Source organism: Phascolarctos cinereus, unplaced genomic scaffold (genome assembly GCF_003287225.1).
Source record: "Phascolarctos cinereus isolate Bilbo 61053 unplaced genomic scaffold, phaCin_HiC Scaffold_4;HRSCAF=312, whole genome shotgun sequence".
Taxonomy (NCBI): domain Eukaryota; kingdom Metazoa; phylum Chordata; class Mammalia; order Diprotodontia; family Phascolarctidae; genus Phascolarctos; species Phascolarctos cinereus.
The window spans coordinates 696,858,759-696,875,599 of record NW_027555847.1 but is presented as its reverse complement, the minus strand read 5'-3'; the positions used below and the strand labels follow the sequence as shown (position 1 = coordinate 696,875,599).

Here is a 16,841-nt window from a genome sequence, read left to right as displayed (position 1 = left end):
ATATTCCTGATTCCCTTCTGAAAAATTTAGCTCTAAGTAAAACTCTTGCTTTAGAACCAGGACAAAAGGTATTAAGAGTAAATATGAGAGGTGCAGCTAGGTGGCACAGTGGATAGAGCTTGGGACCTTGGAGTCAGGAGGACCCGAGTTCAAATCCGACCTCAAACACTAGACACTTACTAGCTGTGTGATCCTGGGCAAGTCACTTAACCCAGACTGCCTCATTAAAAAGCAAAAAAAAAAAAGTAAACATGAGTAAACAGCAGATGCCCATCATATATAGTGTTAATTTATATTAACTATAGCCCTAGGATGGAAGGGGAACAAATCCCATGACAATACAGTAAAGCTAAGGCAGGAATCCAAATTTTCCAATGGGGGTTGGGGAACACAGAGCATGTAATTAATTTCAATTGAGGTTTTCAATAAAATAAAAACTGAAAATTTAAAGTGCAAGTCACTTTAACCAGCGGTCAACATTACAGAGCAAAACCTGGGTCTTCTAGTTACGCAGGCCTGGGTGTGTATGATCTTCATGTCTGATAAATGCCTTTGTATGCCCCTGTGTAAAAATAGGATCACAAGCATCCCAAAATTCAGTCAAGGCTGATGCAAAGAGTTACTTGAGCTAAACCAAACACAGAAACTTGGAAATATTTAATCCTGGTCCCTTCTACCAATCACTCATTGGCAAACCTTGGACAAGACATACCTCAGTTGACCTAGGTTGTTGCTTCCTGAAAAATTTAGGATTGGGGTGGAGATGGAGGGTGGAGATGGAGGTAAATCTATGTTCTTACAGTCATAATTACTGTTTCTATTGGCCTCATAGCTTAAAGGATTAAAATGGGAAGTAAAACACTGAATTAGCCCTTGCAAAATTCAAACCCAGCAACTAGATTAGGCTCATGTACCTCCCACCTTCCTTAAATCTCCTTCACAATATAATAAAGCTCATGAATGCTACTTCTGGTATAGAGAAGCTAAGTATAATAACAAATATTCTATGCTAGAATTAATTACAGCTTGTACATCCTTTAGTAAAGAGAAGTATATTTTTAAAAAGTCAGCCATGAGGTGAGGCAGAGATTGGGGTTGGGAAAAAGGAGAAGGGAAAAAAAGTAGAGGATCTAATTGCTCTGGTTAAGAAGCCTTTCACTATGGGATCATTAAGCAACTGCTGACTGCCAATCCTTCACATAGGGAAAAGCAGCAAGGAATAGTAGGAAGAATGCTGAACTTAATAGGGCACACACAGGTTCAAGCCTCACCTCTGACACAAATTCTGGACCATGGGCAAGTTATGTCACTTCTCTGGGAGTCAATTTCCTCTGCACCTCAGTCTTTAAAGGATGATAATAATAATAATCCTTGTACAAGGCTGTTTTGGGAATCATATCAGACAATGCAGGAAAAAAATGCTTCCAAAACTTTGAAGCACTATATAAATGCCAGCTCGTATGGTACTGTCTAGCTTCCAAAGAGCACCAAATGGTAGACAAAGTATCAGAAAGTTGTATTCACTGTTTCAAAGCTAAATGAGATCCTTAAAGAATGTATAAAGAACTACTTGGAAGAAACCTTAACAATAAACTGTTAGTTTAATACCCTTTTAGAGCTGACACACCTGAGGCCAGAAAAGATAAAGAAATCTGCACAAGACCCCACAGCCGGTTAGAGTTAAAGTCTGCATTAGAATCTAGGCCTCATACTTTCCTGGATCCAATTTCTACACTTTTTAGGAAAAAAGAAATACACTAGTAAAATCTCCTTTAAGAAACATAGATTCTGGGGGCAGCTAGGTGGCGCAGTAGATAGAGGACTGGCCCTGGGGTCAGGAGGACCTGAGTTCAAATATGACCTCGGACACATAATAAATACTTCCTAGCTGTGTGACTCTGGACAAGTCACTTAACCCCAATTGCCTCACTAAAATAAATAAATAAATAAATGAATGAATATATATTATATATATATATATATATATACACACACACACACACACACACACACACACACACACACACACATATAAAATTCTGGTTCTAATTCTTACTTACAACATCACTAATGCAAAAATATGTTTAATAGGAATGTATATGTATAGCCTATATCAGATCACCCGCCGTCTTGGGGAGGGAGGTGGAGAAAAATTTCAAATTCAAAAACTTATGGAAGTGATTGTTCATAAATCAAAATAAAGTAATTAAAAAATAAAGTACCCTAAACTCTAAAAAAAAAGAAATATAAATTCTGAAGAGAATGTTACTAAGAGTTTAACTAGCTGGTGTTATGCATGTAGATCAATGTATTACAGTAGAAGTGTGAAAAATTGGTAAAAGGTTAATCATGTTACAGCAATGTAATCTTTAAAAGACTAGAAAAGAGCTCTTTTCTTGACCGCTAATAAACTTCTCTCTGAATTTCATGATTAGCTCTTAAATATCTGTTCCAGGGGTGGGGAACCTGCAGCCTTGAGGCCACATGTGGCCCTGTAGGTCCTCAAGTGCAGCCCTCTGATGAATCCAAGCTTTACGGAACAAATCCCTTTAATAAAAGGATTTGTTCTGTAAAACCTGGACTCAGTCAAAAGGCCGCACCTAAGGACCTAGAAGGCAATGTGTAGCCTTGAACCTACAGGTTCCCCACCCCTAATTCTGGTCAGTAGCAGTATGAAATTACAGATGAGAGTCCTAAAAAAAACAAAACAAAGTCAAAAAGATAGAGATGCCCCTTAAATTTTAGTGAACTCAAGTTCTCAACACAGTTCGTTCAAACTCCATTGGAGTTGTCCTCCCAAGAACACAGTTTAAGTACAAAAAGAAGAAAAGTGTATTAAGATCCAAGGGTTAGATGTTATGGCCGTATCTAGCAAATGCCAGAACAGAAACTGTAACTAGGATCATTGCTTTCACTTCTGAAATAACAATATAAAAGCCCCCACTGATAAAAACAACAACTAAACAATTCTGTTATAACTTGTAAACGATCTCTATTAAAGCCATTTCAAGGTTATTTATTATAAGAGAGAAAATGAGACAATGGATTGTGAGGCTGACTTAAACTGACAAAGGTGGCAGATGCTCTATTATAGGTATCTTTCACGTAATAAAAAATAAACATGAAATAATTCTATAGGTCAATGTTCTTGTTTATTCTGAGCTTAGCCCAACGGACTCATTAGGGCAAACTACCCAAGACAATGATTTTTTTTTCATTCTAAGTCAAATGATTACAAGGATTCCTAATACTAGTCTAGTATGAGATAAAGGGTAAAATAAATCCATTAGTGGCAAATAAATCTAAGACATTAAAGGCAGGGAATTTTCATTCTTCCAATATCCCAATCAGAGACTTAAGTTTTATCTTCCTTAGTTTTGTAGTTAGGGACTGACAAAAGAAAAGTGGAGCAACTTACTCAAAAGAGGGCATGACCACAGGTTCATGAGATTCTAGAGTTCATGTTCTCTCTATTCAAGATTGATAGTTACAAAATCACTAACATCCTTTTTAGTTTTAAAATCCTTTTATAACCATCAAGTAAATTGTGGAATAATTAAATCTATGTGTAAAGAGTATAGCTTCAGTTCCTTTTGTGGTCTTTAATCCTTGAATTTGCATTTCAAAGCTTCTACACAGCTCAGGTTTTTTCATCAGGAAGGTTTGGAAGTACTCTATTTCACTAAAAATCCAGCTCTTCCCTTGTAGATTATACTCAGTTTTGCTGGTTTAGTTATTTTGGGTTGTAAATTTATAACCTTTGCCTTCTGGAATAGGGTATTCTAACTCTCTGTTCCTTTGTAGTGGTGGCTGCTAATGTGTGATCCTGACCATGGTTCCTTTGGAACTTGAATTCTTTCATTTCTAGATGCTTGCAGTATTTTTTTCTTCAACCTGGAAGATCTAGATTTTGGCTATAATGTTCCTAGGAGTTTTCATTTTAGAGTTTCTTTCAGAAGGTGACCAATGGCTACTATTTCTACTTTGTCCTCTAGCTCTAAGATATCTGACTAGTTTTATTTTAAGATTTCTTGAAATGTGATATCTAGGCTCTTTTTTGCAGGTGATCCAATAATTCTTAAATTTTTCTCCTTGATCTGTTTTCCAGGTCAGTTATTTGCTATGAGATGCCTTATAATTTCTTCTTTGTTTTTCAGTCTTTTCACTTTGTTTTAATATTTGTCGTGTCATAGAGTCATTCTCTTCTATTTGGTACACCGCAATTATCAAAGTCTTTGTACCTCTTGTGGTAAGTTACTGATTTCCTGATTCTCTCTTCCATAGCTCTCATTTCTTTTCAATGTTTTCCTCTAGTGCTCATTTCATTTATAAAAAAAAAAAATTAACCTTTTTTTTTTTAATTAGTGCTTCATTTCTTCCAAGAATTCAAGGTGAACCTAAATTAGGCCCAAACTGTATTCTTCTTTGAAACTTTGCTTGAAGATATTTTGGAGTCATTGTCTTTTTCCTGTTTTGTGCGCTGAATATCTCTTCTACAATAATAGCTTTTTATGGTGGAATTCTTCTTTGCTCATTCCTCCAGTCTCCTTTTTACCTTGTGGACTTTATGTCCAGGTTCTGTGTACTTCTGGAAGGCACATCTGGGTGGAGCTTGTGACCTCTATAATCTTGCTGCAGCTTGCTTACTGTGTTATTCCAGGGTGTCAGTTCAAGCAGGTACTTGCAAGCTCGCAAAGTATCTGATCAAGGGCAAAGTCTGGTCCCTGCTTTCCTGGTCTGAACTCACAAAGTTCCTGACCTGGGTTTGGATCTGAGCAAGTCACCTGTGGGCTTGCCCAAGTTGCAATCCCAAGAGACTGCTGCTGGACTCATCCACTATCAACCACATGGAAAACTGTGTTGGTTCAGAATCACAGAAATGTAGGCTCTCCTTTGGTTTGGGATTCCTACCTTGTTATTTTGCTGCAGGCTGCAATCTGGACTACAGACTAGAAGTAAAATCCCGTTCCACTCCTGGAGTCAGAGCTACATAGGAGATCCTTGCTTCTCAACTTGCTCCTTGTTCAGTACACAGCCTAGGGACTGGGACCATATCTCACCCTGGAATATCACCCTCAGTACACATCTCCTCTTTAATCCAAGCTGGATCTGTGAACAAGAATTGGTGGGTGTGTGACGGAGCTGCCGGCCGGCACGTCTTCCTGCTTTCGGCACAGGCCACCCTGTGTGTAGACTTCTTCCTACGTTGGAATACTCCACGTAGCTGTTCCTGGCTAAACCCAATCTCATTATCTGCAGACTATCTCCCTTTGCCAACATGACTGGAAAAATTACTCGTATTTTTTTTCCTTGGATTTTCCTATCGGGACTCAGTCTGATGCATTTTCTAGATCTATGTGGAGTTATGCCTGAAAGCACAGTTGTCCATCTTCCTGCTACTCTACCAGATATTAATATGAACTACACAGGATAGTTTAGGCCATCTCCAAAGATTTCCATTTAGTCCTATCCATAATAACTGACTCAGAAGCTAACAGAACTATCCATAAAAGTACTTACTCACTTTGATGAATTCATAATATTGATGACCATGATACACTCCCCCTTTTTCCACCCATCTCCATCTGAATAAGGATGTTGCTCTTAGTGATCCTCCCCCCAGAAACCCAATAAGGGTCCCCTGGTATATAACCTGATTACCAATACCTACACCAAGTACCTCCTTATATATTTGGTACCCTTCCCTTTCCAAGACACAGTGACTCAAATATACAGACATTAGTTCTCTTTCAATCCTATAGGTATAACAGCCCAAGACTAGGAATACCACCATCTTCTGAGTTATACAGGCTTGCAAAACCTAGATATCATCCTCCACTTACTCTCTCTCTCATCCCTCCATATGAAATCAGTTGCCAAGTTCTTTTATTTCTCCCTTTGCAAATGCCCCTATTTCTCCTTTGACACTGCCATCACCTTGGTGCAGGCCTTCATCACTTCAGACCTGGACTACCACTGCAGACTGTTGGCTGGTCTACCCCAAGTCTTTCCCCACTCCAATCTATCCTTTACTAAAGGGTCAAATAACAGGTCTGACCATGTCAGCCCTTCCCCCATCCAATAAAGACCAATGAGCCCCTATTACCTCTAGGATCAAATATAAAATCCCGTTTCATTTTTAAAGCCCTTCATAATATGGTCCCTTCCTATCTTTTCAGTCCTTTTTGACCTTACTCCTGCAGATTTCCTGATACAATGATACCAATACCCCCATAGGCTAACCGGCAATCATCTTCTTGTATACTTCATGTTTCAAATGCCAAGCACAAAGTTACTTACAAAAAAGAGCATCATCAAGAGTATTAAAAATATCATCTGCTGCCAACCTAACATGGCAGCAGGCACTATGCCTCCTTTGATCATCCTCAAAGCACATATTTATATGGAAAGTCTTATCTGTTCAGTCAGATGCTAGAGCTGTCCCACTGGGTACGGAAGGAGGGGAGAGAGAGAATAGGGTAACTTATTTCACATGAAGACACACAAAAACCTACTACAGTGGAGGGAAAGATGTGAGGGTGGGCAATGAGCATTGCTTGAACCTTACTCTCATCAGTACTGCCTCAAAGAGAGATGAATATATGCAATCAGTTGAATACAGAAATCTATCTTACCTGACAGGAAAGTAGGAGAGGAGGAGATTAAGTAAAGGATGGGGGGAACTGAAAGAAGAGAGGGCAGACCAAGGGAGCCGGAGGACAAAAGCAAAACACTGTTAATGAGGGAAAGGGTGAAAGGAGACAGAGGACAAACAGGAGGAAAAATAGGATGGAAGGAAAACACACAGTAATCATAACTGTGAATGTGAATGAGATGAACTCTCCCATAAAACAGAAGTGAATAGCAGAGGGAATAAAAAAACCATATAACATGCTGTTTACAAGAAACACACCTGAAGCAGAGAGACACAGAATAAATAAAGGTAAGGGGCTAGAGCAGAATCTTATTATGCTTCAGCTGAAGTAAAAAAAAAAAAAGCAGGGGTAGCAATCCTGATCTCAGACAAATCAAAAGCAAAAATAGACCTAATTAAAAGAGATAAGGCAGGAAACCACATCTTGCTAAAAGGTACTATAGACAATGACCAAACAAGAGATAGTAAAATAATTTTGATTATATTAAATTAAAAAGTTTTTGCACAAACAAAACCAGTGCAACCAAGATTAGAAGGAAAGCAGACAGCTGGAAAATAATCTTTACAGCAAGAGTCTCTGATAAAGACCTCATTTCTCAAATACAGAGAACTGAGTCAAATTTATAAGAATACAAGCCATTCCCCAACTGATAAATGAACAGGCAATTTTCAAAAGAAATCAATACTATCTATAGGCATATGACAAAATCTAAATCACTTCTGATTACAGAAATGGAAATTAAAACAACTCTGAGGTATCACTTCACACCTATCAGATTGGCTAATGTGACAAAAAAGGAAAATGATAAATGTTGGAGAAGAGTGGGGTGGGGAACAGGGATGCTAATGCATTTTGGTGGAGCTGTGAACTGATCCAACCATTCTGGAGAACAATTTGGAACGATGCCCAAAGGGCAAAGAAATTGTGCATACCCTTTGATTCAGCAATACCATTTCTAGGTCTGTATCTCAAAGAGATCGTAAAAAGGGGAAAAGGACCTACATATGCAAATATTTATAGCAGCCCTTTTTGCAGTAGCAAAATATTGGAAATTGAAGGGACATCCATCAATTGGAGAACGGCTGAACAAGCTGTGGTATATGAATGTAATGGAATATTATTATGCAATAAGAAATGGTGAACAGATAGATTTCAGAAAAACCTGGAAAGACTTGTAAGAACTGGCGCAAAGTGAAATGAGAAGAACCAGGAAAACATTGCACGCAGTATCAGTAATACTGTGTGATGATCAACTATGAAGGACTCAGCTCTTCTCAGCAAAGCAACACAATGATCCAAGACAAGTACAAAGGATTCATGAAGGAAAATGTGATACACATCCAGATAAAGAACTGAGGGACTCTGAATGCAGATTGAAGCAAACTTTTTTCACTTACTTTAATCTTTTTTGTGTTTTTTTTCCTTTTGACGTTTCTTCTTTCACAACTGTGACTAATATGGAAATGTTTTACACGATAGAACACATATAACCTAAATCAAATTGCCTACCATTTTAGGAAGAGGGGAGGGAGAAAAATTTGGAACTCAAAATCTTGTAAAAATAAATGCTAAAAACTGTCTTGACATGTAATTGGGAAAAAAATAAGATACCATTTTTAAATACAAGACTAGATAATTTGACATTCTCTTAGAGCTCATTCATGCTAATGGGATTTGATATTCACAAGTTCACTTATTACAGATGCTTAAAAATAGAATATTTTATATAAGGGGAAAAAGAAAGACATCTAAAAATCAAAGGCATATGCAGAATAAAAAAGAGAGGCTAGAATAAAATTTATTATGTACCAGGCAAATCCAAAAAAGCAGGAAGTGTGATCATGCTATCAAAGTAGAAACAAAAATTCATGATATAAACAGAGATAAATAAGGAATTACATTATGCTGGAAAGAACCACAGACAACAAACCGATATCAACAGTCATGCTCCAAATGTTCCATATATACTCCAAAATTCATAAAGGAAGAAATAAATTAATTGAATTAACACAGAGAAAATAACATTATAAAAAAAAGGCTTTAATATTCCTCTTCCTCAAACAGACATATCTAAAAGAAGAAACAACACCACAACAACAAAAGGGTAAATAGAGACCTGAACCAACTTCTGGAGAAACCAGAGCTGCAAGACTTGTGGCGCCTTCCAAAAGGCAGCACCAAAGCGTTCACACACTTCTCAGAGCCACATAAAACTTTCACAAAAACTAACCACGTATTAAGATATGAATTAGATGAACTATAAACAAACGTAAAGAGACAATAGTGACACCAACACCATCTCCCCACAGGTTGGGCCTTTTACACCTCAGATGGCAAGTAAGCCAAGCCAAGGGATACCAGCCCAACCCACATAACAGAGGTGCCACACCTACCTTACAGATGAAATCATTCCATCACATGACACGTCAAATCCATCTGTACAGACTAACCTAGAATCTGACCACCTCCACCGTTCTTCTGGGCTCTTTGTTCAAAGTTCCAAACAACTAAACAAACCAACCTGCTGAACACAACCTGTTCATCACGTGGGAAATACGCCTCAACAAGGACACTACTTGAATTCAATCATTCCCCAAAGTTCAAGCTATAACCAAGGGATGTTTTGTTTTCTCTGAGGGGAGGGGAGGCCAGATCTGTGATATCACTGTTGTAGGGAACACCTAGAGAATAAATTCCCTCTACCAATGCACATCTGTACCTTGTAGTCTTAGAGAGTTACCTAGGACCCATGTGGTCAAGTGACTTGAGCCCTTGATCACCTAACCACTGTCAGAAGCAGGAACTGAAGTCAGGTAGGTCTTCCTGATTAGAAGCTGGCTCCCAATCTACTATACCACAAAGTTTACCAATTAGGAATGTGGGAGGGAAGAATAAACTTACCTAATAGCTGTGAGCAAAAGCACACAGACATATACAAAGAGTTAGGAGTTCAGATTTTTTAATCTCAGTATGAGATGGAGAATAACAGAAGATAAAACTAAAAACGTATGTTTACTGCTAAGTCATGAAAGGTCTTAAATGCAAGGCAGCTAGGTGAGTCCAGATATTACTCAATAGGTAATAAGAAGCCATTAATTTTTGTATGTTGTTGCTTTTTTTTGGTGAGGCAATTGGGGTTAAATGACTTGCCCAGAGTCACACAGTTACTGAGTGTTCTGTGTCTGAGGCTGGATTTGAACTCAGGTCCTCCTGACTCCAGGGCAGGTGTTCTATCCACCTAGCTGCCCCAAAGCCATCAATTTTTCAGAACTCAATTTGGCTATTCCTCTGGAAAGCACTCCTTCCTAATCTCCACCTATCAAAATCTTCTCTCTCCGCTGTCGCCTCAGATGCTACCTGCTATACGAAGTCTTAGCTGAGTACCCTCCCCGGACCACATCCTTTCCAGCCTCAAATTTATTTTGCGTCTGGATCTCTTCCTGCCTTTATTTTTTGTGCTCCACTTTCTATCATAATTACCTGGGTCATATATTGTATTCTTCTTTAAGAACAAGCCATACACACATAGCTTTTAGGGTTTGTGAAGCACTTCCCTCACAATAACCCTCTGAGATAGGAGGTACATCATTTTCCAGAAATTAAGAGTTCAAGGGCCCTGTTCTCGGTCACCCAACTAGTATGCCTAATACAGAATTAAAATCCACATTTCCTGACTCCATGTTCAAGCCCTATTTCCACAAAGCAAAATTGACTCCCAAGAAATTTGCAATCTACCTTTAGTAGAATACATACACATATCTTGGTGACAGAACTACATAATTTTTCCATCTTTATATCCCCAATACCTCTCTAAAATAGTGTCTTGCACACAGTAGGTCTGAAATTCAATTTACTATTCGTTAATGTTTTTTTTTAAAGCATGGTAGTAATATCAATGCTGTGCTTCCTTAAATACTTCTCTCATAGCAGGGTGCTGTACAGCTATAACCAGAGAAAGACTAGGGCAGGGGCAGCTAGGTGGCACAGTGGATAGAGCACCAGCCCTGAAGTCAGAAGGACCTGAGTTCAAATGCGGCCTCAGACCAAACAGTTGACACTTACTAGCTGTGTAACCCTGGGCAAGTCACTTAACCCCAACTGCCTAAAAAAAATAAAATAAAAAATAAAAATAAATCGCCTCCTTAAATACTTATCTCATAGCAGGGTGTTGTACAGCTATAACCAGAGAAAGAATAGGGCAAAGAGGCTATGCAGATGTGAACTAAGGTGGTTCCAGTAAGAATAATAAAGAGATAACAGAGGACAACTTATGCTACAAGCGGCATCCCTTTTCCAAATCTTGAACCATTAAGATGATTCAAAGGTTTCTACAAGGGGGCAGCTAGGTGGCGCAGTGGATAGAGCACTGGCCCTGAAGTCAGGAAGACCTGAGTTCAAATGCGGCCTCAGACCAAACACTTGACACTTACTAGCTATGTGACCCTGGGCAAGTCACTTAACCCCAATTGCCTAAATAAACAAATGAATAAATAAATAAAACAAAGGTTTCTACAGTTAGTCTTGTAGTTTCAAAACTAAGCTTTGCCACTCCTGCTAGATATTAAACTTGAAGAATAATCAAGTAAATATTAGGTTTTTCTGAGATTTTGGATAGCTGGATCTAGGGAAAATGCTGACTTAAATGAAAAATGCTTAGGGTGATAATAACTACAGTCAACAACAAAATTACTCAAATACTTCTCAAGATGGAAACAATGACCACAGCATTAAAGCTGCTTCTTTCCAAGTGACTATTTACCATTCTGAGTATCCTCAGATAAGAGGACCTTAGAAGATCTCATATAAAGTATTTTATCAATCAAGGACCAGGTTTGTTTATTGAGCTCTATTATTTAACCCAAAGCAAAAAATCAACAAAGCTCAACTTGGTTTCATGCAGTTGATCAAAAGCTAGAGAAAGGTTCAAGCTCAGGAAACTTTTGTAAATGTGTTCAAAAAATACATCTAAGATGATATTTAAGTGAGAGGTTATTCCTAGGTAGAAATACAAGTTAGGAAATATGACACAGGTAAAAACAAAAGGCACACATTAATATTTGTTGAAATTAACTGAATTTCAGCTCTTCCTCTTAGCAACCTGCTTTAAAGGACTGCAAGTCCCAAAGTTCCCAGTCTAGCAGGCTGCCCAAAGTTCTTAACTTGGGAGGAGGAATGGCTAAAAGCCCCAGTCTTCCTTGTATACAATGTACCTTTTCAGTACCAAATTGATGATGTCACACACATGAATATAAAAGGACAGCTACTAATAGGCGCTTTTTTGACATTCACAAAATATGCCTAAAAATAAGATTTAAACAAGTACCCTGGTCTGAAGAGCAGAGGTAGGGATGACCAAACCAATATGTTAGGAAATGAAGATGATTTGAAAACAATGGTATCAATAAAAATTTAAACTTAAAAAAAGTATTCACCAGACAAAAAAGTATACTTCATTCTCATAGTCAGATTCTCACATGAGAATATATTCTCATAGTCAAAAGGCAGGAAAACAAGGAGAACAAACTTCTGACCAAGTATAAGGTTCTGTGGTCTAATACTTCAATATCTAATCATATAAGTAATCAGGAGAACTTTTCAAAAACAGCTCCAATTCAACTTTACCACTTAGCTGTGTAACTTTGGGTAAATCTTACTTCTTTTTGGCTTCACTTTCCTCATCTATAAAAGGAGGAGGTTTAACTAGATTATTTCAGTTCTAACGCGTATGGATCACTGATTCCAACACTGAAAAGATGCAACCAAACAACTCTTGCATGAACTAAATGCGTTATAAAATTAACAGCTTATAAAACAGAGAAAAAAGAAGAAAAGACCATCTCAAAACTCTTGGAATTAGGAACGGCTCTCGAAACTCTCACTTATGTCTCTGAAACATAATCTCTGAGGTCAAGACACAAAGTGTCAGCTAAGTAACAACTTATAAAAGACAGAAAAATGCTTATCCTTCCATCCCTCTCCAGACTGCATTCTTGACTATCTATATGAACTTTGTCTACCATGCCTCAGAAACTTTTTCACCCTGTAAATAAGTTTACTCCACCTCTGGCTTCTCACACTTCAACTATCCTCTGCCCTTTTAACTTCTTCCTCTCACTGGCTGGCTTCTCCCAAAAGGTCTATTTTAAGAATGACACCCAGACCAGCCACCTGTTCATTCCTATACAAGCTATGTTCCTGATCTTCTAAACTTTACCATTCCTCTGTGCAGGTAGGTATTCTTCCACCTCTCTTCATTTTCCATTCGGTTTCCTTCTTTCCCCCATTAGAAAGCAAGCTCATTAGGGCAGTTAGACGGCGCAGTGGATAGAGCACTGGCCCTGGAGTCAGGAGGACTTGAGTTCAAAATCCAGTCTCAGACCAGACATTTGACACTTACTAGCTGTGTGACCCTGGGCAAGTCACTTAACCCCAATTGCCTCGCCAAAAAAACATAAAAGAAGGAAAAGAAAGTAAGCTCCTTGAGGGTAGAGACTGTCTTTCAGCTGAGCACAGAGCCTAGCACATAAAAAGCTTTAATAAATGTTTGTTGAACTTGTCGACTTGATGTGAAATACTTAAATGTGTACGTGTTATTATGAAGAAAGACACTACTTGCATCCAGAGAAAGAACTGATAAATAGAAGTATGTATAGAATGATATTACATATATATACACCTATTTGTGTCTAATGGTAGCCATCTATAGGGTAGGTAGGGGAAAGAAAAAAGACATTTACATGATAATTTTGTTGTATATTTGAAAGGAATACAAGTTGTGCATAGTAGATTTGTAGTTTCATGTGCAATCATCTTTTTTTATTGTACTATGTTATGGAAATGCTTGTTTTATTCCACAAATTAAAAATAAAACAATAATAAAAAAATTAAAAGGGCTATTAAAAAAAAGAATTTAAGTTTACTGAAGACAGGAACTGTTTTTTTTTTTCTTTATTTTCTCAATACCTAGCATAGTGTCTGTTGCTAAGTAGGCACTTATTAAATATCTGTTGATTTGATAACTATCCATTCAGTTCAAGAAACTCTTGTTAGCAACTTACATCCTCATTCTCCAGTTGCTGCCAATACATGGAACATACTTTTACAAAGAGTTGAGGCATTTACCCCAGAAAGCGAATCACATTTATCTACTGACTTATTTTATAAACTTGAGAAACATATTCCCCATACTCCATCCACTGCACCTGTGGTTACTACAACTATAGTTACTACTATACCATACTACTACAATCATAGTTAACTGGTACCTCCACTTTAAAGATAAGGAAACTGAGGTTCTATGAGGTTAAGTGACTTGTACAAGTTCACAACTAGTAAATGTAAGAAGTAGGATTTAACTCATCTTTTCTATCATTAGAAATGAATTATGTTCTTTTTGGAAACACTTGCTAGAGATGGGAAGAGAATTCATTTAGAGAAACAAGTCCAAGGGGATGAAGGCTTCGACTAAATTCTCTGATTACAAGACACAGTTTACTTGTTACTATTCTCTTCTGGGCCCAGGGCCAAACTGAGCAGCCTATTACGCTGGCATAAAAACACCCACAATTTTAATACCTACATTTAAAAAGTTACTACTCAATTGCCTTAAAAACCATCAAATATTTAACCAACAGTGGAACCTATGTAAGAAATAGCAGTAACCCCTGATGTTCTAGTTACTTTCAAATGAGCTACATATAATCAGACCTGATACAGCAGACTCATTATAGCAAAGAACAAAGTTAGGAAAATAAATAAAAATTAGTATTCATAGCTTGCAAAAAAAATGGCATGTCATTCTTATCATAATACAAATTCCCTAGTGATAAGTCCAACAATACTAGTAGAAAGTAAAGTTACCAAGCACTTATTTAGGGCTTACTGTGTGTCAGGCACTGGGCTAAGCACTAGGTGCACAAGGAAGGCAGTCTCATTTTATTCTCCTTCTACAGGTCTAATACCTTAGCATCATTTCATCCAAAATAAGAATAAATAAGGTTTAAAAAAAAATAAAGTTGCTCACAAGAACACAATTGTGTGTCTGCTAGAAAGCCAGTTAAAGATATAAAAATGTATTATTACATGGAGAAGGCAGCTACCGTGTTGCAATTTAGGACAAGAAACTCTGCAGGAGTGGAGCTGGGTGCTCTGTCTAAATGAAAGGCTTTTTAAAAAAGAAAATAGCTTTAAATTCTAAAAACATCAGTTCTTTATCATCCTTAATAAGAGTAAAAAGAGAAATCTACTGACCTTGAAGGCAAGATATTAACTTTTCAGCCCTGGTTTCTTCTAACCCCTTAGAAAATACGCATTAAAGACCTCCTACAGATATGGGAGTCTGGGGTACGCAAGAGGCTATATACCGTGGCAGAAAAAGCACTGGACTGAGAATCCAGAAACCTAGGTTCTAATTCTAGCTCTAGCACTCTCTTTGGAACCTTGGGCAACTTACTTTAGTTCTTCAGGCCTCAGTTTTCTCTTCTACATACTGAAGAGTCCACACTGGTTGGCCTCTAAAAGAACGCTTTCAGGCCCATGTCAAAATATTCATAGAAAAATATACATAACATATATAACATACATAAATTCATATACAGATCAAAATAGTCATAAAGTTTTTGTGGTAGGAAAAAAGCAAAAATCAATAAGAGAACCTAGAAATTAGAGAATAAACGAACTGAAGGTAATGTAATATCACTGAACCATAAGCAAAGACAAATGCAAGGAGTTCAGAGCAACACAGGAAAATGTATATGAACTAATGCAGAGTGAGGAAAACAATCAGAAGAATATATACAATAATATGAATGAAAAGAATATTAAAAAGCAGTAAACGCAATGACAAATGTTGGTTTCATAAATAGGCCTTTTCCCTACTCTTCTCTCAAAGGGACAGGAGGTGGTAGGGTGGGGTGATGACTAATGCTAAATAGTCCGGTAAATATAGTAGCTATGTTATCTTATCTACATATACACTGCATTTCTCTAGTAGGATGGGTGCTCCTTGAAGGCACAGACTTTTTCATCTTTATCTCTGAATCCTCAGAAGCTATCATAGTGCCTTACACAGAAAGGTAATTAATAACTACATTTAGTAAGTATTTAATGCTTTTCTCCCAGCTAAATCAATAGGGAAAACTCAAAATGAATCTTCGAAAATTTGTGCAATCTATTACCTGGACTACAATTATGTTCTAATTTGTTTTCTTACAAACTTGTTCTAACTGAACGACCACAAAATGTAATAATAAACCTAAGTTCGAGAACAAAAGTACTATCATTCCTCAAAAAAGGACTCTAATGTCATAGAGCAGCATTCACTGTGGATGAACAGGACTCCATCAGCACAATGTTTCAAACTTACCAAGACTCGATCACCAATTTTCAGCTCTCTTTCTCCTTTCTTTACGGACCCAGCTTCTGAAAGGTTGGAGACGGACTCACTAGCTGTTCTGGTGAGGTTGCTGATCTGAGTAGTAGTAGCAGATTCCTTAGCTATGGGCTGGGAAGCCTTATGGGGTATACTGCTGGGGGAAGGTGCAGCCGGAGATGAGGATGCCACGCTGACCGTGGAAGTGGAGAGAGGGGATGTGGCTCTGGAAGCAGAGGCAGCCGGCATGCCATTGGCTTCATCTTCTGTCAGCACTTTCCTCGTCAGCTTTGAAGGCCTTGTAAAGATGCCCTTTAAAGGTTCACACTGGAAATACCGAATTCCTGCCACTGATCCATCATTCTTGCCAATTGGTTCATCCAACACAATTCCAGCCCACTGGCCTGGTGCAAACTGTGTCTCCCCAAGAAACTGGATGAATCCAGGCTTGTTGCCATTCACCCAAACACGTTCCCCAACTCGAAAGTCATCCACAAACTCTTCATGAGTCTCAGGGGATGGTGCACTTGATGTCTGATCAACGGATACTGCCTTTTCTACTGGCGCTGGAGCTACAGCAAGAAAAAAAAAAGAAGAGAATATCAGTAGAGATCAAGCCTGATACTTAAGCATATACAGTCCAGAATCAAAAGCATATGTGTCGTAGAAAGCAAAACAGGCCGTTCTGTTCTGGTACGTATAATTTTTTTTAAATTTTTGTTTTCCAAGTAGCGAGAAAGATAAAAATATAAGAAGAGGCTTCCCTTTAATTTCTACTTAATGAAGCCTTTTACCAGGTACGACAGTGAGGACTG

The 16,841-nt window shown here is 37.9% G+C and overlaps 1 protein-coding gene across 9 annotated transcripts in view; it reads right to left on the bottom strand.

Annotated features, from left to right (window-relative positions):
• The window catches only part of CLIP1 (CAP-Gly domain containing linker protein 1), a 145,181-nt gene that overhangs the window by 95,472 nt on the left and 32,868 nt on the right, over positions 1 to 16,841 (bottom strand). For all 9 annotated transcript variants that reach the window (XM_078154275.1, XM_078154272.1, XM_078154270.1 and 6 more), the window contains exon 3: positions 16,021 to 16,598. In XM_078154275.1, the coding sequence (XP_078010401.1) occupies positions 16,021 to 16,598 (578 nt within the window). The remainder of the gene's footprint in view (positions 1 to 16,020; positions 16,599 to 16,841) is intronic.